We start from the raw sequence: 27,044 nt of genomic DNA, 5'->3' as shown, positions 1-27,044 counted from the left end.
GTCTTTGTAGTACACGTTGCTTACCCATTTTTCGCTACTCGGCGGCACTGTATGAGGCAGGTTCTGTATACACGTGTCACCCCCACCTCTCCCTCCCCCTCCCCCTTCCCCCCGGGCCAATATCAGTTTTTCTTGGAACGGAAGACCCAGTAACTGAGGGTTTCTCGCACACTGGAGCAGCATTGACCTTATCGCATGTTTACGCAGACGAAAATAAAATCTTTACGTCACTTATCTCGCAGTTAAGTAAGAACATTCACCTTCTATGAACACTTATACTACATGTCACGATCTAATCTGATCATGTGACGAACGTAGTGTGTAACATTTGCGACCTAATTGTAGATAAGGCTTCGTGTTCCACTGAAGCAGGAAATAGTAACGCCGTATAAAGAGGCCGTAGACCGGTATCTGTCAAGTATCCATCTCCAGCCGCAATGATGAAGAGTTTGGTGCTCAATTTGCTGTTGGCAGCTGCAGGATCTGGTAAGAGAGAGACGAGTCTATTAATGGATCGAAGGTGTTCCTTCATGTTACACTGTAGGGTAGTTTTGGATGGGTAAGCTTTACGAAATTATATTTTCTGAGAGTTGAATTGGAACGTTTATCGCAACAAATAATACTATGAAATGTTAAACCAATATGCAGCATCTGATCCAAAGAATGCAACACCAGTCATGGACATTAATGTTGGGTTTGTCCACCCATCACCTTTATGATGGCTTGAGCTCTACTGGGAACACTTTCAATGAGGTGGTGGAGGACTGGGAGCTCGTTCTCCCTCAAGAGCCGAAACCACACGATGAATTATAGAGCGAAATCGACGTTTTAACTCCTCCTGAAGATGTTAAATTGAGTTCAGGTCAGGAATCTGGACAGGCAAGTTCAATTCGAGATGTTGTTTCCCACAAATTATTGCCTCACAGACGCTGTTTAATAAGAGGATTTATTATCATGCTCAAACAAACAGTCATCACTTCCGAACTGTTGCTCTACAGTACTCTGTGCACAATGCTGTAAGATGTGTTCACGTCCTTTTGCATTTTGCGTTTTCCTAAGTACCATAAGAGAAACACAACCTAACCTCTAATAACACCCCCCCCCCCCCCTACCGTAACATAACCTCGCAAGTAACGCAAGTAAGTTACGCAAGTAACGTCCTCCAACTTTTCGCCAAACTGGCATCCTTCCATCAGTTTGCCACAGGGTACAGCGCGATTCTTTTATTTATTTAATCTTAAATGAGTCATCAGTCTTCAGAAGCTGTGATGTGGGCTAAGACGAATTCTTCTTGTATCAACCTTTCCATCTTAGAGTAGCTCTTCCAGCCTACATCCATAATTATTTGCTGGGTGTATGTCAGTCTCTGTCTTCCTCTACAGTTTTTACCCTCTACAGCTTCCTTCTGTACAATGGAAGTTATTCCATGATGTCTTAACGGATGCCCTACCTTCCTGTCCCTTCTTTTTGTCAGTGTTTTCCATATATTCGTTTCCTCGCGCGATTCTGCGGATAACCTCCTCATTGTTTAGCTTATCAGTCCACCTAATTTTCAACTTTCGTCTGTAGCACAAAATCACGAATGCTTCGATTCTCTTCTTTTCCGGTTTTCCCATAGTCCATGTTTAACTACCATACAATGCTTTGCTCCAAACGTACATTCTCAGAAATTTTTTCCATAAATTAAGACCTATGTTTGATATTACTAGACCTCTCTTTGCTAGGAGTGCCCTTTTTGTCAGTGCTATTCCACTTTTTATGTCCTCCTTGCTCCGACCGACATGAGTTATTTTTCTGCGTACATGGCAGAAATCCTTAACTTTTACTTCTTGATCACCAGTCCTGATGTTAAGTTTCTCGCTCTTCACATTTCTGCCACTTCTCATTAGTTTTGTCTTTCTTTGACTCTCAATCCATATTCTACACACATTTGACTGTTCAGTCCAATCAGCAAATCGTGTAATTCTTCCTTACTATCACTGAGGGTAGCAATGACATCAGCGAATTTTATAATTGATATCCTTACAACTAGAATTTTAATCCCACAATTGAACCTTTTCTTTATTTCCACCGTAGATTAAACAGGAGGGGTGTCCTACACGCTTTTTAGTCCGAACACTTGGCTCTTGGTCTTCCACTCTTGTGGTTCCCTCTTGGCTTCTGTACATATTGTATATTACCTGTTTTTTCCTTATAGCTTACACCTATTTTATCATAATTTCGAACATCTTGCACCATTTGCCACTGTCGAACGCTTTTTCCAGGTCGACAGATTCTACGAACGTGTCTCGGTTTTTCCTCAGTCTTACTTCTATTGTCAACCGCAACGTCACAACTGCCAGTCTGGTGCCTTTAAGTTTCCCAAAATCAAACTGGTCCCCATCTAAGACACCTCAATTTTATTTCCCATTCTCCCGTACGTTATTGTTATCAGCAACTTTGTTAGTCTGAGTGTGCCATAATTCTCGTACTTTTTGGTTCTTGCAATCTTCGGAGTTGTGTGGATGGTGTTTCTCCGAAAGTCAGATGGTATATAGCCAGACACATACATTTTAGACACCAATGTTAGTAGTCGTTTCGTTCTCCCAATGATTTTATAAATTCCGTTGGAATGTTACCTATCACTTCTGCGTTATTCGATCCCCCAAAGTTCTTTTAAATTCTGATTTTAATACTGGATTCCGTATCTCTTCCATATCGACTCTTGTTCCTTTTCCTATCACGTTACTGGACAAGTCTTCCCCCTCCTAGTGGCCTTCAGTGTACTCTATGCACATATCCGCTCTCTCCTCTGCATTTTACAGTGGAATTTGGTTGGACTCTTAATATTATCAACCCTGCTTTTAATTTTACCGAAGGTTCTTTAGACTTTTCTGTATGCTGAGTCAGTCCTTCCGAAAGTCATTTCTTTTTCTTCACATTTTTCATGTAACCATTTTGCCTTGCTTTCCTTGCACTTCCTATTTATTTCATTCCTAAGTGCCTTGTATTTCCGTATTCGTGAATTTCCCTGAACACTTTTGTGTTCTTTCTTTCATCGATCAACTACAGTATTTCTTCTTTTACCTATTGTGTCTTCGCAGTTACTTTCTTTGTACCTATGTTTTTCTTTCCAGCTTCTGTGATAGCAGTTTTTAGAGACAGGCATTCCTCTTCCACTGCATACTACACTATTCCTTATCGCAGTATCTATAGCCTCAGAGAACTTGAAGCGTATCCCTTCTTTACATTCTACTTCCGTGTCCCAGCTCTTTGCGCATTGATTCATACTGACTAATCGCTTCAACTTCAGCCCACTCTTTATCACTACTAAATGTGATCTGAGTCTATATCTGCTCCTGGGTACGCATTATGACTCGGAATCTGATTTCGGAATCTCTGCCCGACCATGATGTAATCTAATTGAAATTTTCCGGTATCTCCCGGCACTTTCCAAGTACACCCTCTCCTCATTACTAGCTCAGATTTATTACAGAACTCAATTAGTCTTTCTCCTCTCTCATTCCTTGTACCGAGCCATTATTCTCCAAATGGTTCAAATGGCTCTAAGCACTATGGGACTTAACATCTGAGGTCATCAGTCCCCTAGACCTAGAACTGCTTAAACCTAACTACCCTAAAGACATCTCACACATCCATGCCCCAGGCAGGATTCGAACCTGCGAACGTAGCAGCAGCGAGGTTCCGCACTTAAGCGCCTAGAACCGCACGGCCACAGCGTCCGGCCATTATTCTCCCGTAACCCTTTCTTTTACTCCTTCCCCTACGACTGCAGTCCAGTCTCCCATGACTATTAGGTTTTCATCTCCCCTTACTGCATTACTCGTTCAGTATCCTCATATACTTTCAGACAGTTATGTTCCACTTTTACTTCCTTGTCTACGCATGCTGAATTATCGAATACAAAGATTATAGAGCTTATTTGAGGAGACACAAATCATTTGAAAATTGTGACACGACGGATTTCGCGACGCGGACCCCTGGCGAACAGCGTCAGACCTGGATGAAGTGTGGGACGCACCTGCTGCTGGGTACCTGCGGTCACGTGTACTCATTAAAGGGAGGCCGCCACTTTGGGATCACGTATTTTCGTCAAACTTTGTACACATTTAGTAAGTCATTAAAACAACATAAAGCGCAAGCAGTAAGGTGTAATTCCGAGAAAATCGCAAGAGAAGTTTTACGCGTCAATTATGTAGCTGATCTACAATGAAGTGCTAAAGAAACTGGTATAGGCATCCGTATTCAAATACAGAGACATTTAAACAGGCAGAATACAGCGCTGCGGTCGGCAACGCCTATATAAGACAACAATGTCTGGCGCAGTCTATAGGTCGGTTACTGCTGCTATAAAGGCACGTTATCAACATTTAAGTGATTTTGAACGTGGTGTTGTAGTCGGCGCCGAGCGATGGGACACAGCATCTCCGAGGTAGCGATGAAGTGGGATTTTCACGAACGATCATTTCGCGAGTGTACCGTGAATATCTGGAATCTGGTAAAACATCAAATCTCCGTCATCGCTGCGGCCGGAAAGAAAACCTCCAAGAACGGGACTAATGACAACTGAAGAGAATCGTTCAACGCGACAGAAGTGCAACCCTTCCGCAAATTGCTGAAGATTTCTATGCTGGGCCATCAACCAGGTGTCAGCATAGGAACCATTCAACGAAACATCATCGATGTGGGCTTACTGAGCCAAAGGCCCCTGTCGTGTACCCTTGATGACTGCACGACACAAAGCTCTACGACCAGCCTGGACCCTTCATCACCGACATTCGTCTGTTGATGACTGGAAACATGTTGCCTGGTCGGACGAGTCTCATTTCAAATTGTATCAAGCGGATGGACGTGTACGGGTACGGAGACAACCTCATGAATCCATGGACCCTGCATGTCAGCAGGGGACTGTTCAAGCTGGTGGAGGCTCTACAGTGGTGTGGGGCGTGTGCAGTTGGAGTGATATGGGACGTCTGACACGTCTAGTTACGACTCTGACGGGTGAGACGTACGTAAGGATCCCGTCTGATCACCTGCATCATTTCATGTCCATTGTGCATTACGACGGACTTGAGCAGTTCCAGCCGTACAACGCGACACCCCACACGTCCAGGATTGCTACAGAGTGACTCCAGGAACACTCTTCTGAGCTTAGACACTTCCGCTGGCCACCAAACTTCTCAGACTTGAATTTTATTGAGCATATCTGGGATGCCTTGCAACGTGCTGTTCACAAAAGTGCTCCATACGCACGTACTTTTACGGATTTGTGGACAACCCTGCAGGATTCATGGTGTCAGTTCCCTCCAGCACTATTTCAGACGTTAGTCGAGTCCATGCCACGTCATGTTGCGGCACGTCTGCGTGCTCGCGGGGGCCCTACATGATATTAGGCAGGTGCACCAGTTTCTTTGGCCCTTGAGTGTATATGTGCGAAGGTTCTGACCGTAAGAAGTCATTGTGCTGTAGTGGTTAGCGTTCGCGTTGGGCAGGAGGGTGGTGCACGAAGGCCAGTCCGAATCCTTCTAAAACTTATTTTTTAGTAATTTTAGTGATTTTCGTATGTTAATTGAGCATTTACTATTTTTAATTAAATTTTCAAGGACGAAGGACATGCTTGGAAAGCCCAAGTCCAACCGCGATAAATAATGACACGAACGAATTTATTCAGTAATACAGTAAATCAAAATGCCATAGATCACAAGAGTAATGTACAATTACTCTTGAGATCACACGTTGCAATGTAGTATTTATCATACAGACATAGAAAACATAACCAAGACGGCGTCTAGTACATCGAATGAATGCAGTTTTCCCGCATGAACAGGGAATGTTCAGAGTTTCTGAGGGAAAACACACCTCATTGACATTTTGAAAAATTTCACTTTCTTGCGATAATTTAATGTGGATTAAAAATGAAGTACGAGCGTGAGTCGAAGCGACGTAACGTAAACGTTTATTTTACAAAGCTAGAACGCTAACCACTTGACCATTGTGTACTCTAACGTCCGACTTCTACGCACAGATACGAGGGTTGAAACTTAAATAGCGGCAACTATTTATTCACAACCGATACAAAAGAGTTACATGTTTGCACCTGTTACTGTCCTTCAGAGTAGTCACCAGCTTTGTGTAAAACCCGTTGCCAGCGATGTGGAAGGCATAGTATACCGTTAGCAGAGCCTGTTCTGTTGATGGTGCGAATGGAGCGGTCTAAAGTTATGGTGATTCTCGTGTACGACTGTGATGGTGTTACCCCGACGCATTACGCTCCTCCAAGGCAGACCGTCAATGCACAATATTACTGTTCGTTTTTGGAGCATCACCTGCGACCAGCTTTGCGAAAGAAGTGGCGACACTTTCTGCGCAACCCATCCATCATTTTGCACGACAATGCGCGGGCGCATACAGCGCAGGCTGTGGCTGCTCTGTTCGGTCGAGGGGACTGGGAAGTGCTGTACCATCCACCATACTCCCCGGACTTAAGTCCTTGTGACTTTGATTTGATTCCGAAGATAAAGGAACTACTTCGTGGCATTCGGTTCAGAAGTATTCCAGATATTAGACAGGCAGTAGACCGCTCCATTCGCACCATAAACAGAACAGGCTCTGCTAACGGTATACTACGCCTTCCACATCGCTGGCAACGGTTTCTACACAAAGCTGGTGACTACTTTGAAGGACAGTAACAGGTGTAAGCTTGTGACTCTTTTGTATCGGTTGTGAATAAATAGTTGCCACTAAGTTCCAACTCTCGTACATTAGCCACGTAACAGACTCGTAAAACTTCTCTTGAGATTTTCTCGGAATTGCCAGAGTAGTGCATCTTACTACGTGCACGTTATGTTGCTTTAATGGCATACTAAAGGTCTACAAAGTCTGAAGTAAATCTGTGATCCCAACGTCGTGGTCTCCCCTTTTTAGGGGTGGCGGCCCCATTGTTGCTCGGAGGTCGAAGTTTGAAAATGGGCGGATGTGACGTCAGAACCGCTCTTGGCATACACAACAGCTTCTCACTTATGGTTCATATTTGCACTCATATAATGTAAACGGGTGAAGAGGGGTGATAGGGCAAGGGGGAACGTATGCAGATTTGCAGTACCTCGAAGGAAAAAAAAAGCCTTATGAAGTCCAAAGATTTCAAGGCACTGTAACTAGATTTGTCATAGCTGTTAAGGAATGTTACGTGAATACACATATGCGTTTTCATGCTGATTGAAATTACACTTTTTAACTAAAAAGAACTGAAATTTTTTCGACAAGGTGAGTGAAAATGTTCCCTCTCTGAAAAATCTGCCAAAACGAAATTAATGTATTTTTGTACTAAGTTCGATGCATCATTATTACATATGTCTGTCGAACAGAATATTGATATCTTCTTTTGCTAGATTTTTACAACTCACAAAATTTCTGTAAAAAAATATCACGTCCTAGAGCTTTTCTTTTACATAAATGCCTTACTATTGTAATAAAAGAAGATTCCTGTCACAGAATGTTTCATTCTAGTGTTGAAGAATTGCACGCCAAATTTAAGTACTGCGTTTCAGTACTATAATGTCAGTCGTTTGTGAGAACCACAGCATATTTCATTATAGTATTGACAAATTGCATCCCAAATTTAATTGCTATAATGTCAGTGGTTTGTGAGGGAAAGATACATAAAGTTGCAAAAATGTGTGTTACGGAAACCTGAATCAAAGATTTGACAGTGTTTGCATGAGGTCTTACCTTATCTGGCTGGACTAGCGCAATCCAAAAGCATTCTCCTCTTCATCATCAAGCAGTCTTTTCTTTGCTTGTCCTGTTAGGTTAACCTGATTTTAGAACTGAGTAACTATAATATCAGTTGCATAAATTCTCCTATTATCGATTTTCTTCAATATTGACAGTTTGTAAACGCCTGAATCAAATCCTGGCCTCCTTAGAGTCCGTAGTCCCCAAAATTAAAATGGTTCAAATGGCTCTGAGCACTATGGGACTTAACTTTTGAGGTCATCAGTCCCCTTGAACGTAGAACTACTTAAACCTAACTAACCTAAGGACATCACACACGTCCATTCCCGAGGCAAGATTCGAACCTGCGACCGTAGCGGTCGCGCGTTTCCAGACTGAAGCTCCTAGAACCGCTCGGCCACCCCGGCCGGCCCCAAAATTAAAACAGTTAAAAACTAAACAAGCACCATATGCTGCAACTTCAACAGCAATTGTGGAAACAAATGTTCTCTTGGGGCATGGTTTTCCTGTCAGAGTGTTATAACGTTCCGTAGAATTTTGAGTTTTTCCATGCACGCACTTCTGTAGAAGTTCTGTGTCTGCTAAACATCGAAATATTCCCCACATTGTGACTTAATAAAACTGCAAGAAAATAACGGCAAAAACGAAGAATTACAGAACAACAAAGGGGCGTGGCCCAGCCCAAGCTTTTGTTAATTATTATTTTTACCACACTTAGGAGTGGAACTGAAACGTAATATTCAGGAATTGAAATTTCAGTACCATATAGTAACTGAGAACCCAACAAAAATTTCCCAGTTTTGGTCGCTTTCGCGTACGTCCCCCCTGAAGATGGGAGCGCATTGATTCTGCAATTATGCAGATATCAACTGTAATTTGAATAATTAAAAAGATACAGCACATAGAAAGCTTTTGCAATTGTCGTTCAGAAAGTGTTTAATATCTTGTTTATTATGTCATGTACAGTGGAGATCGAACACACAAGCTGTGGTTCTCGGTGAGGTGCTTTTATTTACACAACCAAATGATTTGCAGCATGCTTAATTAAACCATGAAACGCAATTTAATTCCTTTTAATTGAGAATTTGTGTATCTTATGGTACAAGACAAGTACACATCGAGCAGGGAAGTATGCTTTGGTGGAGTATGTTACACAGAATATTCAACCTTTTGCTCTTAAAATTTATATTTTTTATTATGGGTTTCATTATTTGTCAATAACTTTCCGGAGTTTCGCTAGTAACTCGTGAACTATCATGGATATTTCAGTTACGGTTAATGCACTGGAAAGAGCAGTAAAAGTCCGTTGTAATATTTAACGGAACGGATATCTGATCTGTTTTCAAGCACTGCAGCGAAGTTTTTGTAATTATTTAAACTTAAGTACTGGATGAACTATTGCACTTAGAATTAAATGTAATATATCGATATATCGATTTGGACTATAATTTTAGCGTGTATCTAATGGTGCATTCAGAATCACAATGTATCAAAATATGTAAAATAGGCTGTTGAAGCTACGAAACTCATTAAGTGACCTAAATGTGAGATTTTCGGCGAAGTGATGGACTAAGGCTATTTAAAGGCGACCGCCTGCTTTGGGATAGTGTTCGACACGATCCGGTTGATGCAGGAGAGTGGTCAGGAGAGTGTTCGTAATGTGTTGGTGTGAGACTGAGCGGTTTTCCAGCCATCTCCATACAGAAAGGTAGACGTTTTCCGGGTCGTCAGTAGCTGGACTTCTAATTCAGCACCAGGCTGATTGTCGGTTTGGGACTCTGATTCTGAACAATGAGGCTGGGCTTTGACTCGCTTTGACGAAGTTGAATTCAGAATATTTCGGTTAGATTCGGTTTAGCTGTCATTCGGTAAGCGACCGGTTTTCATTTAACTTTTAGCTGAGGACAGTCTGTGTTTCTTTCACCAGCTGTTTTAGTTTATTTAATTTTTATACAGCGATTTAAGTTCCTGCTATATTCTGGGCTCGAGTCGCTTTCAAAACCACTTAACAGAGTGGTTGTTCCACCAGTCTTCGAATTTAATAATACCCTGGAGACAACTAACTTTGTTTCGTGAAAATTGTGTTGCAGATCTTAATTTTACATACTTTGCACCTACATACAACATAGTTAAAGTTGTCTTACTAGTTAATAGCACGTGGGTCATATTTATTTATTTACTTTAAAATTTAAGCGCACACAAAGAGGGTAAAGAGACAGAGCATCACACCCAGAAACAGGCAATGAGAGATGGTGTGATTCTGTTCGTATGTACAGCCAACACACTCACTTATGACGCAAAATATTGTCAGCAATTCATTATCAAAGCGGGCTGTATGGATATTGTGTGAGATTGCGAGGGATTCCAGGGGTTGATCGGCCGCGGAATAGTGAAATGATGTAACGCAGAAGGAACATGTAGTTTACAAAAGTTCTGAAATTTCTCAAGTCATGTTTACAGGGTGCAGCTTTGACATTTCGCCAATTGAGATGACAAGTGTGCTCTTGGTGTTGTAGTGGCGTACTACCCGCGCTACGCAGAAGTGGTGCGCGACCCCAAAGACTTCGATCTTCTCTACAGTTCCACCTCAGGACCCATCAATGAGACGTGGAGATTCTACTCTGAAGCCATCCTGACGTCCATCATCATTCCGTCACAAATCACCTTCTGCAGCTCAGGTAGGCACTGTTGAAATAGATCCTGACTTCAGAGTACGTGAAAAGCATTCAGTCGTTATGGGCTCAGTGGCACAGTATTTAAGTGCCAGACGATAGATCCACAGATTGTGAGATTGATACCCCATCAGTTAAGTAAGGCCTTCCACGTATGTAGATTGGGAAAAAAGATTGGTTAAAAGTCTCTGGGCGGGCTGTACTTACTCTAATCTTGTCCCTGTTGTAACCTTCCCCCTCACTTATAGACCTTAATGACAGTGAAAAACTAAACCGCGTGGAAATTTGGGAAAAGCAATCGTCACCGAAGTTAATTTGTCGGTAAATAGAGAGGACAGGGTTACATCTAAATGAAAGGAAAAATGCAAATGAAATTGGTGGAAATTAATTTTGGGAAAAGGGTAAAATTAATAAAGAAAGTAAATGTGCGGTCGTTACGTTAACAATTAACTGGCGTTAATTAGATTTTTGAGATTTGGGGAAAATTTCGGTCGCCAGTCCTATGGACAACTACTATAATAACTGAAAATGAAAGATTAGTGCACATATAATTAGCACTAAAAGCGTGGCAACTGAAGGTTGACACATCTTGTGTGAAAACTGAATGTTTGTCAGAACTGATACATTTCGCTACACTCTGACTTAATTTAGCAAAAGAATTAATAAAACCGGAAAATCGAAAGTTAATTTAGTGACTGAAATTAATAGTGAACTTTGTTTCTGAAGCACTACGAAATTCAATAAAATAAGGTTAATCTTGGGCTACCTCAACAATAATTTCAAAAGCTACTTGAATCTACGCAATTTAGAAATAAGAGATTTAACTTTGAACTTGAATTAAATGATTCTGAACAATTAACAATAGTAAATTTTAGTACGTACCAAGCTGAGCTGCAGTCACAGGTAAGGTAAAATATGGTAACAAAAATCGCACTCTTAATTTGTGCTTGTGTAATCAAATTTTGTAGCCAGCTATGAATACCTTAACTGAACTTTGAAATTAAAGCAGTGAAATCGAATGATATTACTTAAATGCTGGCGTTTGAATTCCAACGACACTCGGGTTCATTCCGGAAAAGGAAGGGACCCTGCTTGGTAATGCAATTGGGACAATGAGCAACAAAGGTTCATGCTACGTTGCTGTAATTTAGTGAGAAAAATTTAACAGTTTGAAAAGCTGAGGTCTGCCATACAGTTCTAAAACTTTACGTGCTACCAGTCTTCCTTGTTGGTTGATTGAAGGTTTGAAGCCGTCGATCGAGGAGGTGGCGACAGTCACTCATTGTCGGCCGTCGCTGTTGCAGAAGCTGGATGTTGGCGCGCCTTCTTCTCGACACGGTCTCCAGCCGAAACGGGCTCTTGATGTGTGCCAGCTAACGCTTCCCATCCGCGACACCATGTCAGAAACTAACATAGCAAGTCGAGCACAATTACATGCTGCCAAACCCCGAAAGCGCGGCAAGTCGCGGGAGCGTCACACAACACACCTGCTCCACTGCCCTCCTCCAGCCAGACTCTCTCTCTGCCCGCGCTCCACGCGGCAGAGTTAACGCTACCAAAGATCCTAAACACTTTGGTTCTCCACACGACCTATCGATGTATTCGTTCGATAACAAAGTTTTCCCTAGGCAAGACCCAGCGTAAAAATACAATTAGTATTTACAAAACAAACCAATTTTACATCGACATAAATGCATATATATATATATATATATATATATATATATATATATATATATATATATATATATATATATATATATATTAAAACAATTACAATATATAAAGACACAGAAATGTCATATCTTCAGGTAACAAAATAAGGAAAAAGAATTATAGTACACTAGATGGAAATAGGATGATATGCATTTCCGGCGTTACACTGTGATTCCTATGGAAGCGATAACCTGGGGGTCTGGTATACATTGACGTGAAAAAAACTCATGGGATAGCGATATGCACGTATGCAAATGGCGGCAGTATTGCCTACACAAGCTATAACGTGGCACTGCGTTGACAGAGCTGTCACTTGCGCTCAAGTGATTCATGTGGAAAGGTTTCCGACGTGATTATGGCCACACGACGTGAATTAACAGACTCTGAACGCGAAATGGTAGTAACAACTAGATGCATGGCACGTTCCATTTCGGATATCTGTAAGGAATTCATTATTCCGAGATCCACATGTCAATAATGTGCCGAGAATACCAAATCTGAAGCATTACCTCCTCCATGGCCTTCACGTAACGACCGAGAGCAGCGGGGTTCCCTGGAATGAGGGGTATCCTACCAAAGATACTTCCCACCCGTCCTAAAGTGGTGTTCTGTCTCCCACCCAACCTCCACAACTTCCTGTCCATCCCTATACCATTCCCAATCCCTTGTCACAGGGATAATATTCCTGCGGAAGGCCCAGGTGCAAAACCTGCCCAATCCACCCAACCAGCACTTCCTCTTCCAGTCTTGTCACAGGTTCATCCTACCTCATCAGGGGCTGAGCTAGTTGTGAAAGCAGCCGTGTCATTTACCAGCTCTGCTTTAATCATTGCACAGCTTTTTACATTGGTATGACTACCAACCAGCAGTCCACCAGGACGAGCAGCCACCGCTGAACTGTGACCGAGAGGAAAGTAGGCTACCCTGTGGCACAGCTCGCAGCTGAACATAGCACACTGGATTTTAATGGGTATTGTATTGTATTGTATGTTAACCGGGGACCTAGAAACGACGGAGAGGCTCCGTCCCTGCCGCAGCTGCAGTGTTCCACAACCCAACGACGACTACCGCAGTCCACTTCATCCCTCCACTGCCCCACACCGAACCCAGGTTTATTGTGCGGTTCGGCCCCCGGTGGACCCCCCAGGGAATGTCTGACACCAGACGAGTGTAACCCCTATGTTTGCGTGGTAGAGTAATGGTGGTGTACGCGTACGTGGAGAACTTGTTTGCGCACCAATCGCCGACATAGTGTAACTGAGGCGGAATAAGGGGAACTAGCCCTCATTCGCCGAGGCAGATGGAAAACCGCCTAAAACCATCCACAGACAGGTCGGTTCACCGGACCTCGACACAAATCCGCCGGGCGGATTCGTGCTGGGGACAAGGCGCTCCTTTCCGCCCGGTAAGCCGTGCGTTGGACCGCATGGCCAACCGGGCGGGCTATTTTGATGGGTACTTTACCACCCAAGCCATCTTGGTCCTTCCCTTCATAACCAGCTATTCTGGACGTCTCAGATGGGAGCTATCCTTACAACATATTCTCCGCTCCTATAATTACCCCGAACTCAATCTATGGTAACACACTTTCCCCACACCCTCCACACAAGTTTCCACCCCTTCTGTCCTATCATCTCCTGCCCATTGTCATCTCCCACCCTATTTATTTGCAGCTCTCTGCCAACGCATCCGGCAGTCTTTGCCTGTGCTCATCTCCTTTTTTGTTCCTTTTTTCTCCACCTCCCTGCGCCTGTTGGCAATCTATTCCCTGCACACTCCATCAGACAGCGTTCGTCTCTCTCCCCACCTGTACTCTATTCACCTTTCCCTTTCCCTTTCCTCGCCCCATCCAGACTGCTGCTTGCATCCTAAATGATGTGTTCCGGCCCAAGGTGCTGGAGTTGGCGGTCGTGTGTGAGTGAGGTGTGCTTGATTGTCCGTGTGTGTGCGCGTGCGCGTTTGTGAGTGTGTGTGTGTGTGTGTGTGTGTGTGTGTGAACGTTATGTTGTGTGTGTATCACTCTTTACTGACGAAGCTGTGGCCGAAAACTGTATGTGAGTGTCTTTTAATTGTGCCTGTCTGCAACTTGATGTGTCATTTTTACGACATGTAGCAATCTATATTTTCCTACATTGTTGTTATTCCTACCCGGAGTTTCCATTGTTTGATTAAGGCCTATGTTTGATACTAGTAAGCCAGGAAAGCCGTTTTTGCTAGAGCTAGGCCGCTTTTCATGTCCTCCTTGCTCCGCCCATCTTGGATTATTTTGCTCCCTAGGTAGCAGAATTCCTTAACTTCATCTACTTCGTGATCACCAATCCTGAGGTTAAGTTTCTCGATGTTCACATTTCTGCTACTTCTCATTACTTTCGTCTTTCTTCGATTTACTCTTCATACGTATTCTGTACTCCACAGACCGTTCATTCCGTTAAACAGATCCTGAAATTCTTCAATTTCATCGAGAGTAGCAGTGTCATCAGCGAATCGTATCTTTGCTATCGTTTCACCTTGAATTTTAATTGCACTCCTGAAACTTTCTTCGATTTTCATCATTGCTTCTTCGATGTATAGATTGAATAGTAGGGGCGAAAAACTACATTTCCTCTTACATTCTTATTAATCTGAGAACTTCGTTCTTGGTCTTCCACTCTTATTGTTCCCTCTTGGCTTTTGTACATATTGCATATTACCTGCCTCTCCCCTATCTTTCTCAGAATTTCGATCGTCTTCCAACATTTGACACCGGCGAACGCTATTTCAGGGTCGACAGATCCTATGAACGTTTGTTTATTTTTCTTTAGTCTTGCTTTCATTATGAACCGCGAGGTCAGAATTGCCTCTCTGGTGCTTTTACCTTCCTAAAGCCAAACTGGTCGTCAACTAACACATCCTCCAGTTGAACTTTTGTTCTGTCTTTTCATTTATTGCAGTTTCCTTACTTCATGTCTGATCCATTATTTCCTTAATTGATTTCTAAGAATGTGTCCAACCGTTCTTCTTTCGAATTTAATGATCAGTGTTTCAGTAGGTCTCTTCTTTCCAATTCTAATAACTACGCGACAACCTTGGCACTGTCACCACTCTTGTTTTTTTTTTTTTTAAGTGCTCTGTCTATAGCACCATATATCAATTGAAACTTTTTTCTTAGATCTTCAATATCGGATATGAAACGTCGTAAAGAGTATAGTTTACTAATATTTTCCATTACATACTGTCACATACGATCTTTGAAAGGACTAGATAATATAACGATAATCGTAATTCCAATTGATCGCAGTCCTTTCAGACCTGTTGAATGACACCTCTAGGTTGAGCTGTTGACTGGTTGGTTGGTTGGTTTGTTTATTGATTTGGAGAAGGGGACCAAACAACTAGGTCATCGGTCCCATCGGATTAGGGAAGGATGGGAAAGGAAATCGGCCACGTCCTTTCAAAGGAATCGTCCCGGAGATTGCCTGTAGCGATTTAGGGTAATCACGGAAAACCTAAATCAGGATGGTCGGACGCGGGTTTGGGCCGCCGTCTTCCCGAATACGAGTACAGCATGCTAACCACTACGGTACCTCGCTCAATAAAACAGACAGGGTTACTCAGTGACCTCTTTCGTTGCATGCAAGTAAGCCCTCTTCGAAAAATGAAATTGTTTTTGAAACAGTGTTGCTATTCATTAATTGTTTTATAATGCCTCCCCAAACTTTTATAACTGCGACAGTAAATTCCCTTCACTTTCATAGAAAAAAAAGAAACCTTTTAAGTGTCTTCGCTCAGTTTTAAAGCAAATTTTTATGCAACGTGGATGCAACAAACTCACCAATAATTAATCACCCACCATGGAAACAGTGAGCTGAGTATTTTACGTATCGCAGTTTAGTGCATCCTAAAATTTGGTAGATTTTATTACACGAGAAAGTAATTGATAAATTGATTTTGTCAAGTATTTCTGAGGCCATAGCCAGAAATTCTGAATAAAACTGCAAATGTGTGTTACTGAGGAATCGTCGTAGCAGTTTGGCATGTATGGGGAACGTTCAGACAACGAGATTTGCATGTTGTAAGGGTCAGTGACCATTCTGTTGCGCGCCCTAACTCCAAAATCATTCTCATCTTTAATATACACTGCGCAACACAATTAAAGGGTTACTTTTTCGAAACATCGTAATTGTCTCCCATTGTGACGCAGAATTGTAAAATTTGGCCCAAATATACCTACAACCTTCCTCTGCAATAGTGCAAAAGCGTGGCGCCCTCGATCTGTACTCTGCAAGCCCTGGGCTCGGCGAGGCTTCAAACAGCAGGGTGTCTGACGTCACACTCGAAAAAAATGCTAGAGCTAAGAAGCTTATTTGAGATGGGTTAACGGCATCACGTTGGCACTAAATTTCAATACATGTGTGAACTGAAGGTGGAGGGGAGAAAGGAAATGAAAGGGACTAGTGATGTCAGCAGCATCGGGATTTTACGCGAAATCAGCGGCGACGATCAAAAATGTGTGTCGGAGTGGGATTCGAACCCGGGATCTCGGACTTACAAGGCAGTTGCGTTAACAATTGCGCCACTCGGAACACAGTATCTATCCTTTCTGCGTGGACTATGTCCGCACGCCTCTTGACTGACCCACATTGCCACCTAGCATAGCCTATCTGCAGTCCTTGTCCGTGTCCTCTACGCTCGCTACTAAGAGATTCAAGCAGGAGATTGGACGTAAATGTGCATTCGATCTGAAGATTTTAAATTCTTGCCCATCAACGCGGATCAGTTACACTGAATGTGTGCTATGGCTAAAGCAACTGCCTAGAAAGCCGCAGATCCCGTGTTCGAATCCCAGCCCGGCACACATTTTCACTCGTCGCCGCTGATTCCACGTAAAATTCTGATGCAGCTGACACCACTAGTTCCTTGCCTTTTCTTTCCTTTCTCGCCCCTCCACCTTCAATTTACAAATAATGTATCACAGCTGCGGGTGCCCGCTCTTTTGCACAAGTTCGAAAGAACAGACACCACACATTCATGTTACTGATTCAATTCAATGGGCAAGAATCCACCTTCTTTTAGTGCGGATGCACATATACGTCCGACAGGGACAGGGACTGCGAATAGTTGGCGCTAGGTGGGAAGGTGGGTCCGCCGAGAGGCGTGTCGAGACAGTCCTCAAAGATGCGATAAACACTGTCTTCCAGATGGTGCAGAGGTTCTGGGGTCTTGCCCACTTGTCTCGTATATGGTGCCAAGGGATACTGCGTTCTCGGAATGCTATACAACAAATCAAGCAAATAACATTAGTAGTTTTATTTCAATAAAGCAGACTCACAATACTTAACTTGAATTGACAATAGTGTCGCAAGCGATGGGCGACAGCCAACATAAATGTTATTCGCTGTAGACAATGTCCATACAAGCAATGGATATGGATCACTAATAACTGATATCATTCTCTGCTAGGCCGTGCTAGTACTGTCCACTAATGTCTGGCTGAGGTTGGCAGGAGCGGCGCTTATATTCACTTCTTGCAGAGTGTGGGGCGGCTGGAGGAATTTAATGTTGTTATTTAAATGAAGAATGTAATGTAGAAAAGATGCATTTCCTGGCCGATGCACCAATTGTGAGGCGGCTGGTGGAATTTATGTTGTTATTTAAATGTAGAATGTTTTGTGATGTAGATGCATTTCCATGCCGGTGCACCATATGTGGGGCGGCGGGTGGAATAATTTGCTATATTTAAGTGTTCCTATTATTTATTTGATGCTGTTGTTTGCCGTTCTCAACACTGGCTGTCTAACTACAATATTGGCAACCAGAAAGTGATTAGCAAAACGTGAAGCCTGTAATTAGAATTCCTAGTGCCCACTTCATCTGAGAAATACATTTATAGCTACAGCTTATAGCTCTGAGGAATTAGGAGATTGTCTGGGATTCATAATCAAAAACGATTCTCTAAAAATGTTCAATTTATTCTGAAAGTCACAGACCAAAAAGAATCCACACAATCCAACTACCATAGCAGTTCAGAGTCTAATGCGCTGATACAACTATAACTGTTCAAATTAAATGTTAACTGAATGCTCGCCATAATTTGATGATAATGTTCATCAAACGCCGCACTAAATAATGGTAGAATGTCTGTCCCGCGGCGGCATGTGAAAATACGACATACGCAAACTGGAGATATATCATTAAAGTCATCCCAGAATTAACACTTCACTCGAAAACGATTTCATGGTTACGCGTATCCCGAGTAACTTATTATGGCATCCGAGGCTGTTTATAGCAATGATACCAACGCGACGCGACTCCCGGCACAGATGGTGCGCTAGCCAGCGTGTGGAGAGAACTGGGGCCTTCCTCTCTCCCGCAGCATTCTTATATGTAAAGCCGCGGTGCGGACGGCGAAGGGGACGCCTGATCAAATCGGCTCTCCCGACTAGCCGCTGGGCTAGTAATGCACCACTTTAAGTTATCGAATAAATCATTGCTTCCTTTGCTGATGGCCGATGAAGCTCTCAGTTTAAATGTGCAATCAGCACACAGGTAAGTAATCATAATAAAAGTCTGACGTGGCTAAGTAAATTATTTTCGGCGAGAGAATTAATTTAATTACACTACACGCAGTAGACGAGCTCTGAACTTGCCCTTTGGAGATACGCTATCGCTATAGTTTTATAGTTATTCAGTTGAAACTTCTCACATCTTTATGATTATAGCGGATCTCCCTTCTACTTAAATTTAAACATCCTAGCCTTATTTATTCGCCTACTTAATCTATCTTGCTTCCTTAATTTCTAAGACAAAAACCAGGAAATCATGAATTTCAACAAAAATTTTAATTTGTGATATCCAGAATACTGTTTCTACTAAATTATTATGAAAAAGGAATCTAAATATAAATTTTTAAGTCTCTAGCTCTTTTCTGTTGCGCCAATGATTTTTACAGAAAAACGTCCAAATTTCGAAAATGGTTAAAGTTATTGAACTGATATTCAACACATATTGATTTAGTATTACTCCTGACATGCTAGAAACGTTTCAGGTTATTTACTTGATTTTTAAAGTATTGCGCAACATTTATGACGTCAGAGCTAGTTACAGCGGACTAGGCTGGCACACAATGGAAAGACTGATGAGAATTTTATAAGGCGTGAGTAGGCTGCTTCCCTACAAGAGATCGCTCCTGTCTTGGCGCGGTTCTTGTCAGCGGGCTATTGGCTGACGTCGCCTCACCGCCTTCTCTGGTCTTGCGTGCTTCCTCTTCATTCCTGCCCTTGTGGTTACGCCAGAACAGAGGTTATCACAACTGCCTAGTAAGCAGGAGATCCTGGGTTCGAATCCCGGTCCAGTACACATTTTCACTCGTCGCCGCTGACTGCGTAAAATCCTGATGCAGCTGGCGTCGCTAAACCCTTCCATTTCCTTTCTTTCCCTCCCCCGAAGCTCACCCTCCCCCCCTCCCCTCCGCACTCCCCACTCCACCTCCACATTCAATTTACATACAGTGTGTCACTCACGTCCAAAAGAACAGACACCACGCATTCACATAAATTTCACCTCAATTCTGTCCAACACCACCGTGGACGTGTCACAAGATGGGAGGTCGGCACACCCTCGCTTATCGACATTTGACAGCTTCTCTTAACGCCTCTCCGGTGGAGGTCAGAACAACGTCGACGAGCATTGCGTTTGGTTTGGTTGTTTGGGGAAGGAAACCAGACAGCGAGGTCATCGGTCTCGACGGATTAGGGAAGGATGGGGAAGGAAGTCGGCCGTTCCCTTTCAAAGGAACCATATCGGCACTTGCCTGAAACTATATAGGGAAATCACGGAAAACCTAAATCAGGATGGCCGGAAGCGGGATTAGACCGTCGTCAAAAAATGTTCAAATGTGTGTGAAATCTGATGGAACTTAACTGCTAAGGTCATCAGTCCCTAAGCCTACACATCCAGGCCCGAGGGAGGACTCGAACCTCCGCCGGAAGCAGCCGCACAGTCCATGACTGCAGCGCCCTGGACCGCTCGGCTAATCTCGCGCGGTGAACCGTCGTCCGCCCAGCATTGTAGCCACGCGGTTTTATTACGAACGCCCGAGGGAAACACCTAAGATACATCGTCGCTCAGAAGCGAGACGAAAAGGTTTCAGCGGGGTGGCATAAAGGTCGCCAATGAAACCATTACCTTAGACTGTTGATATCCTCAAATTCCGCGCACAAAAAATAAATAAATAAATAAATAAATAAAATAAAATAAATAAAGAAATAAATAAAGAAAAAAGGCAGGTGGCAGTGCAATGTGCAACGTTCTCGACAACCTTTGACGCTGCAGACACACTCTGTACGATTCAACCCTTCTCTAAGAAAACCCTGGAGCTGCAACCACACTGAAGGTTAGCTGACATCTCTGGAATGTAACGAAACCACAATTTTTGCTCTGGTGTACGGGGCTGAACCCATAGAGACCTTTCAAAATCAATCGACGAAATTTGAACGTGATGTGAAGGAGCGAAGGGCATTTACGCCTTTCCAGCCCTTCTATTTAGCGCCGCTCTGTGGCGTGATCGCGGTGTGTGTGGGACACAAAGGGTTCCTCTAAGTTCTGCCCCCAGTTCGACAACACTCTCAGTGCCACTTACACGCCTTTGTTGGGCACTTTAAAAATGTCCCTGTGCAGACACAGCCATTCACAGATTCTTAGACGCTGGTCTAAAAGACTATCAATTCGGCACACTTCAGCTGAAAGGTCTTTGAACTAGCACCTGCTGGCCACATGTGAAATCTAAGCGGTGTCGAAAGGGATGTCTGTTGCGCCGGCACTTACGTATCAGGTGAATGGTTGCGTCTGTACGAGAACGTTTTTAAACTGCCCAACAAAGGAGCGCACCAAGTGGCACCAAGGGTGTTCTGGAACTAGGGAAGGGGGAGAAGGGGTTATAACACTACCGTCCGCTACTGCTATACCATAACTTAAAAGTTGGAGGCAGGTCATGAAATAAAGCTATCTTGTTAAAGCAATTATGGTATAAAGCAACAGAGCAGTGTTACCCTCTGAGAGGAATTTTGTTGTGTTGACCGAGTTGTACCTAACGGAGATGGCTTCTCGGAAATGAAAGTCAGAATTACGTAAATATTCAGACAGTAACAAACAATACTTTGCCTAGCTATACTATTTAAAGAATAAGGAAAACGGTCGCCAGCCTAATTAGGCAAGAGAAAGATTAACGTTCTCGTTTAAGAAAATAGGTATGAGTAACTTCAACGGACAAACACAACCTAGACTTGGCCACACGCGAGTGCTATGAACTCTAACACATACATATGTTTACCGTAAGATTGAAGCTAACAACTAGAGCAGTACAAACTATTGGCAAAAATTTAACAGATACCGAAACACACTATTACTTTCAGAGCTTGTTCAAACTGAATGGTCTTTATAACATTACTATTAACATTCACTGCAGGATCATAAATTGGACATAGGTTAAGTCTCTTTCAATGAAATACTTTACTATTTAAAATGAAAGTCAATTGGAATCCACTAACAGGTTGCTTCTCACTATCTTTTGAATAAAGAAATTATGGTTTTCATAAATAGTGGTCTTCCCATTACTTGTTACCTAGCATTAGCATAATAGACAAACTGTGGATCCTGTTATACTATTAATATGCATTTCCAATACACAAGAGAGACAAACACTTAGCAATCATGAACATATAATTTTCTACTATTGCAGTTTTCCACTTTTACTATAGTGTAACACAATGTTGACAAAATTGCAAGAAACTGACTCACCTTTAAGAATTTATTACAAGTAGCCCTATGATCATTAGCTAAGCAAAACTTTATAAGTCTCAATTTTAAGAACTTTAATTTATAAAAGAAACAGCAAATTGTCTTTATTACCACAGATTCCTACTTTCAGATAAATGATTAAATAGGTGACTTTAAAACTTTACAAAACTACATTTATTGCTTCCCACAATTTCACCAAATCCACGGTAAACCTGAATATTCCCTTCTCATCAAAGATCAAACAACATTATGTAATTACCTGTCTACTTTTGAGGCTTTTATTTTTTCCACAAAGTAGGACACTCGGTAATCATAGTTCAAATGGAGAGGAACCTGAGAGGAGTTGTGATAAGGAAAAAAAATCAAGGTAGGTACATAAATTCAGTTATAAGTTACCTTATATTTGTGCACACTAAAACACGCAATAAGCTGATCCTTCACTGTACATTATTATAGTACTCCATTACAGTGATTGCGCAATGTGGTGGCAACTGCATGTTGGTAGGTGGATTTTCAGGCAGAATTGCTGGACTCTGGCCCTTCTTGGTGGCGATGATGAATACCAATTCCAGAACCGTTCCAGCTGTTTATCCATCCATCCGAGGCACTGGAAAGTAGCAGGAAAAGCCTCTCTCGGAACCAGCGCAATATGCAACATTTACATGGCAGTGCACAGTTTGGTAGCTCGTCTCCGACTGACTCTTGTTCCACCTTTTCTACCTAGGCCAACCACAATTTGCACGCTCTACACCGTTCCGTTCCCGAGGGTAACCACAACAAATTTTACACACAGAATAACTAAGAATCCTAAGTGAAGGTCAGCAGTTTACATAACAGCAACCAAACACATTAAATAAAACAGAAAATTAGCACGTATTGACATTTCTACAAAAAATTATTCACACTGAAATTACAATTATATACAGTAAGTTTTGTTCCCTCCAAATGGGACAAAGAATGTACAGGGCTATTACAAATGATTGAAGCGATTTCATAAATTCACTGTAGCTCCATTCATTGACATATGGTCACGACACACTACAGATACGTAGAAAAACTCATAAAGTTTTGTTCGGCTGAAGCCGCACTTCAGGTTTCTGCCGTCAGAGCGCTCGAGAGCGCAGTGAGACAAAATGGCGACAGGAGCCGAGAAAGCGCATGTCGTGCTTGAAATGCACTCACATCAGTCAGTCATAACAGTGCAACGACACTTCAGGACGAAGTTCAACAAAGATCCACCAACTGCTAACTCCATTCGGCGATGGTATGCGCAGTTTAAAGCTTCTGGATGCCTCTGTAAGGGGAAATCAACGGGTCGGCCTGCAGTGAGCGAAGAAACGGTTGAACGCGTGCGGGCAAGTTTCACGCGTAGCCCGCGGAAAATTGGCTCATGCCAGAACTGGAGACCGACAGCGCCGACTTCATCTTTCAACAGGATGGTGCTCCACCGCACTTCCATCATGATGTTCGGCATTTCTTAAATAGGAGATTGGAAAACCGATGGATCGGTCGTGGTGGAGATCACGATCAGCAATTCATGTCATGGCCTCCACGCTCTCCCGACTTAACCCCATGCGATTTCTTTCTGTGGGGTTATGTGAAAGATTCAGTGTTTAAACCTCCTCTACCAAGAAACGTGCCAGAACTGCGAGCTCGCATCAACAATGCTTTCGAACTCATTGATGGGGACATGCTGCGTCGAGTGTGGGAGGAACTTGATTATCGGCTTGATGTCTGCCGAATCACTAAAGGGGCACAAATCGAACATTTGTGAATGCCTAAAAAAACTTTTTGAGTTTTTGTACGTGTGTGCAAAGCATTGTGAAAATATCTCAAATAATAAAGTTATTGTAGAGCTGTGAAATCGCTTCAATCATTTGTAATAACCCTGTATATGACAGATACACTACATTGCATAGAATCAAATCATTACATCAAAGTTGGTACAAAGAAAGGGGTATACAATTTTATGTTATCGATTCAAACACATTTATAGATACTCAATGATGTAACATTAAATGAAACAAAAGCAAAATAAATCAGTACAGCATTAGAGCTATGGTGTTACAGGGTGGGGTCTTAGAGGGACCAAAAATGGTTCAAATGGCTCTGAGCACTATGGGACTCAACATCTTAGGTCATAAGTCCCCTAGAACTTAGAACTACTTAAACCCAACTAACCTAAGGACATCACACACACCCATGCCCGAGGGAGGATTCGAACCTGCGACCGTAGCAGTCCTGCGGTTCCGGACTGCAGCGCCAGAACCTCACGGCCACCGCGGCCGGCTTAGAGGGGCCCTTTGATGTTTTATTCACACATGTGTCAATGCCACCCCTCTATGATCACACCACAAGATCGAAACAGGAGTGCTGAAAAAGCATAAACAACCACTGCTGCTTCAGATCACATTAGTCGAAAGTTTTTGAAAGGTCCCTAGAGGTTCCACTACTATACCAGAGCACAAGCTGCGGTTGCGATCCATCAAAACGGGGTCAGATCACCTTCCATGAGGTGGAGCTTCACGATGTTCTCTAAGAACATCAGCAGTGTTAAAAGTTGTAAAGAACGACGTCCTGCTGTACTCCGTGGTTTCAATGCTGGGTGTCGCAGTTATGATCTCCATCGTAGAGGCGCCAAGAAAGGGGATAGAATGTGAGTAAGAGATGGTATGACGACCGTACCATCGTTTGTCAAATCTGCGATGGCACTGTGCAGAATTTTTGTGAAATTTGGTGCCAATGCGACATCATTAACCCACCTTACAACAAACATGAAATACTGAGCTGTGGTCTTTATTTCACATGGATCGACACCTAGCTACTAGAAGCGCCGCCGAGCCCGACTGTGACGTAGCAGGGCGCCACGCTGAATATTGCAGGGACTTTTGAGCCACATTTCAAACTATTGCGTCACTATGGGTCCTAATTACTGGATTTCGAGAAATGTGTGTTGCGCAGTGTGTACGTTATACAACGAAGAGGCAAAGGAACTGGTGGACCTGCCTATAACGTTGCGTAGGGCTGCCACGAGCGCGCAGACGTGCCGCAACACGTGGCATGATTAGTGTCTGAAGTAGTGCTGGAGGGAACTGACACCATGAATTCTCCGGGGCTGTCCATAAACGCGTAAGAGTACGAGGGGGTGAAGATCCCTTCTAAACAGTGCTTTGCAAGGCAACCCAGATATGCTCAATAATGTTCGTGTCTGGGGAGTTTGCTAGCCAGCGGAAGTGTTTAAACTCAGAAGAGTGCTCCTGGAGCCACTCTGCAGCAATTCTGGACGTGTGGGGTGTCGCATGGTCCTGCTGGAATTGCCAAAGTCCGTCAGAATGCATAATGGACATGAATGGATGCAGGTGACCAGACAGGATGCTTACGTATGTGTCACTTTCAGAGTCGTATTAGGGGTCCCACATCACTCTAACTGCACACTCCCCATATCGTTACAGAGCCTCCACCAGCTTGAACAGTCCCCTGCTGTCATGAGGGTCCATAGATTCATGAGGTTATCTCCATACACGTACACGTCCATCCGTTCGATACAATTTGAAACGAGACTCGTCCGACATGGCAACATGTTTCCAGTTTTTAACAATCCAATGTCGGTGCTGACGGCCCACGCGAGGCGTACAGCTTTCTATCGTGCACCACGTTTAAACTCATCACTTAAATCTTGATAACCTGCCATCGTAGCGGCAGTAACCGATCCAACATCTGCGTCAGGCACATTAACAGTCCAATGTCGGTGTTGACGGGCCCAGGCGAGGCGTAAAGCTTTGTGTCGTGCAGTCACACGCATGGACTTTCGGCTCCGAAATTCCATACCGATGATGTTTCGTAGTTTGCACGATGACACTTGTTTATAGCCCAGCATTCAAATTTGCAGCAATTTTCGGAAGGGCTGCACTTCTGTCACGTCGAACGAGTAGTCGTTGATCCCGTTCTTGCAGAATGTTTTTCCGGGAGCAGCGATGGCTGAGATTTGATGTTTTACCGGATTCCTGATATTCACGCTACACTCGTGAAATGGTCGTAAGGGAAAATCCCCACTTCATCACTACCTCTGAGATGCTGTGTCCCATCGCTCGTGCACCAACTATAACACCACGTTCAAACTCACTTAAATCTTGACAACCTGCCATTTTAGCTGTAGTAAACGATCTAACAACTGCGCCAGACACGTGTTGTCTTATAAAGGTGCTGCCGACCGCAGCTCCGTATTGTGCCTGTTTACATATCTCTGTATATGAATATGCATGGCTATACCAGTTTCTTTGGCGCTTTATTGTAAATGCACCTTTCTCTCACTCCCTGTTTTTTTATGCAAAAATATATGAGATTTTCCGCCAAATAAAAATGTTTAAAACTGCTCATGACAAATAGCATCTCAGGCTCACAACTTCCTTTGTTGCTTGACAGATCCAGGAACGGATGGAACATACGATGAAGAGGTTGACCTCCTCGTGTACGAGAAGAAAATCGGGAGGGTTTCATCCGAGGACGAGACGTACTTGGTAGCGACCGGCTCCTTCAACGGCACCGTCAGCTTCGGCCAGGAGCTGGACATCCCGCTGTGGAACGCCACGCTCAATAGCGCGCCCCCGGTCCAGCACTACTTCTACTCGACTGGTGGCTACGAGTACACGGTCAACATCGTCTTCAAGAAGGACGGTATCTACCCGTGGTACACTGCGAGAAACCTCTCCGACTACTCCGTCATCGATTCCAGGATCGATGGATCTGGAATAGCTATTGGACTGACGTACACTCTTAGCTATGAGGCCACGTCTACCCGTCGCGGCAGTTAGATACGAGACGCTAAGGACGCAGTGGGTTTGCAGACTTCGATGTTATTCACTGTTCACGCTACCTATTTCGAATAATATGGCCAGCTGTCTCACTGCTCACAGAAAAGGTCCAAAAACTTCTAGGTCTGCTCTCAGTCTCAATTTGTTATCAGACATTGACCTCAAAGTAAGCTTCATTCTGTAGTTGAAGCACAGCTGGATTACTTTGACAAATTGTATTATGTGTTGCATTAAAATTTTGTTTTGTAAAATTATTGTTTTATGAGTCAGCAAAGTACAACTCAATTAAAAATTAAAGACACAAAGCCGGCCGGAGTGGCCGAGCGGTTCTAGGCGC

At 43.2% G+C, this 27,044-nt stretch overlaps 1 protein-coding gene across 1 annotated transcript; it reads left to right on the top strand.

Moving 5' to 3' along the window:
• The first annotated feature begins 396 nt into the window (after positions 1–396).
• LOC126234330 (uncharacterized) lies at positions 397–26,764 on the top strand. The gene is made up of 3 exons (XM_049943015.1): positions 397–486; positions 10,251–10,412; positions 26,319–26,764. Exons 1-3 carry the CDS (start codon positions 438–440, stop codon positions 26,705–26,707), a joined length of 600 nt encoding a protein of 199 aa, XP_049798972.1. The 5' UTR covers positions 397–437; the 3' UTR covers positions 26,708–26,764.
• The last annotated feature ends 280 nt before the right edge of the window (positions 26,765–27,044 follow it).

The sequence above is a fragment of the Schistocerca nitens genome, chromosome 2, assembly GCF_023898315.1.
Source record: "Schistocerca nitens isolate TAMUIC-IGC-003100 chromosome 2, iqSchNite1.1, whole genome shotgun sequence".
Classification (NCBI taxonomy): Eukaryota; Metazoa; Arthropoda; class Insecta; order Orthoptera; family Acrididae; genus Schistocerca; species Schistocerca nitens.
Note: the sequence above shows the minus strand (reverse complement) of the source record. Positions and strands in the feature narration are given on the sequence as shown.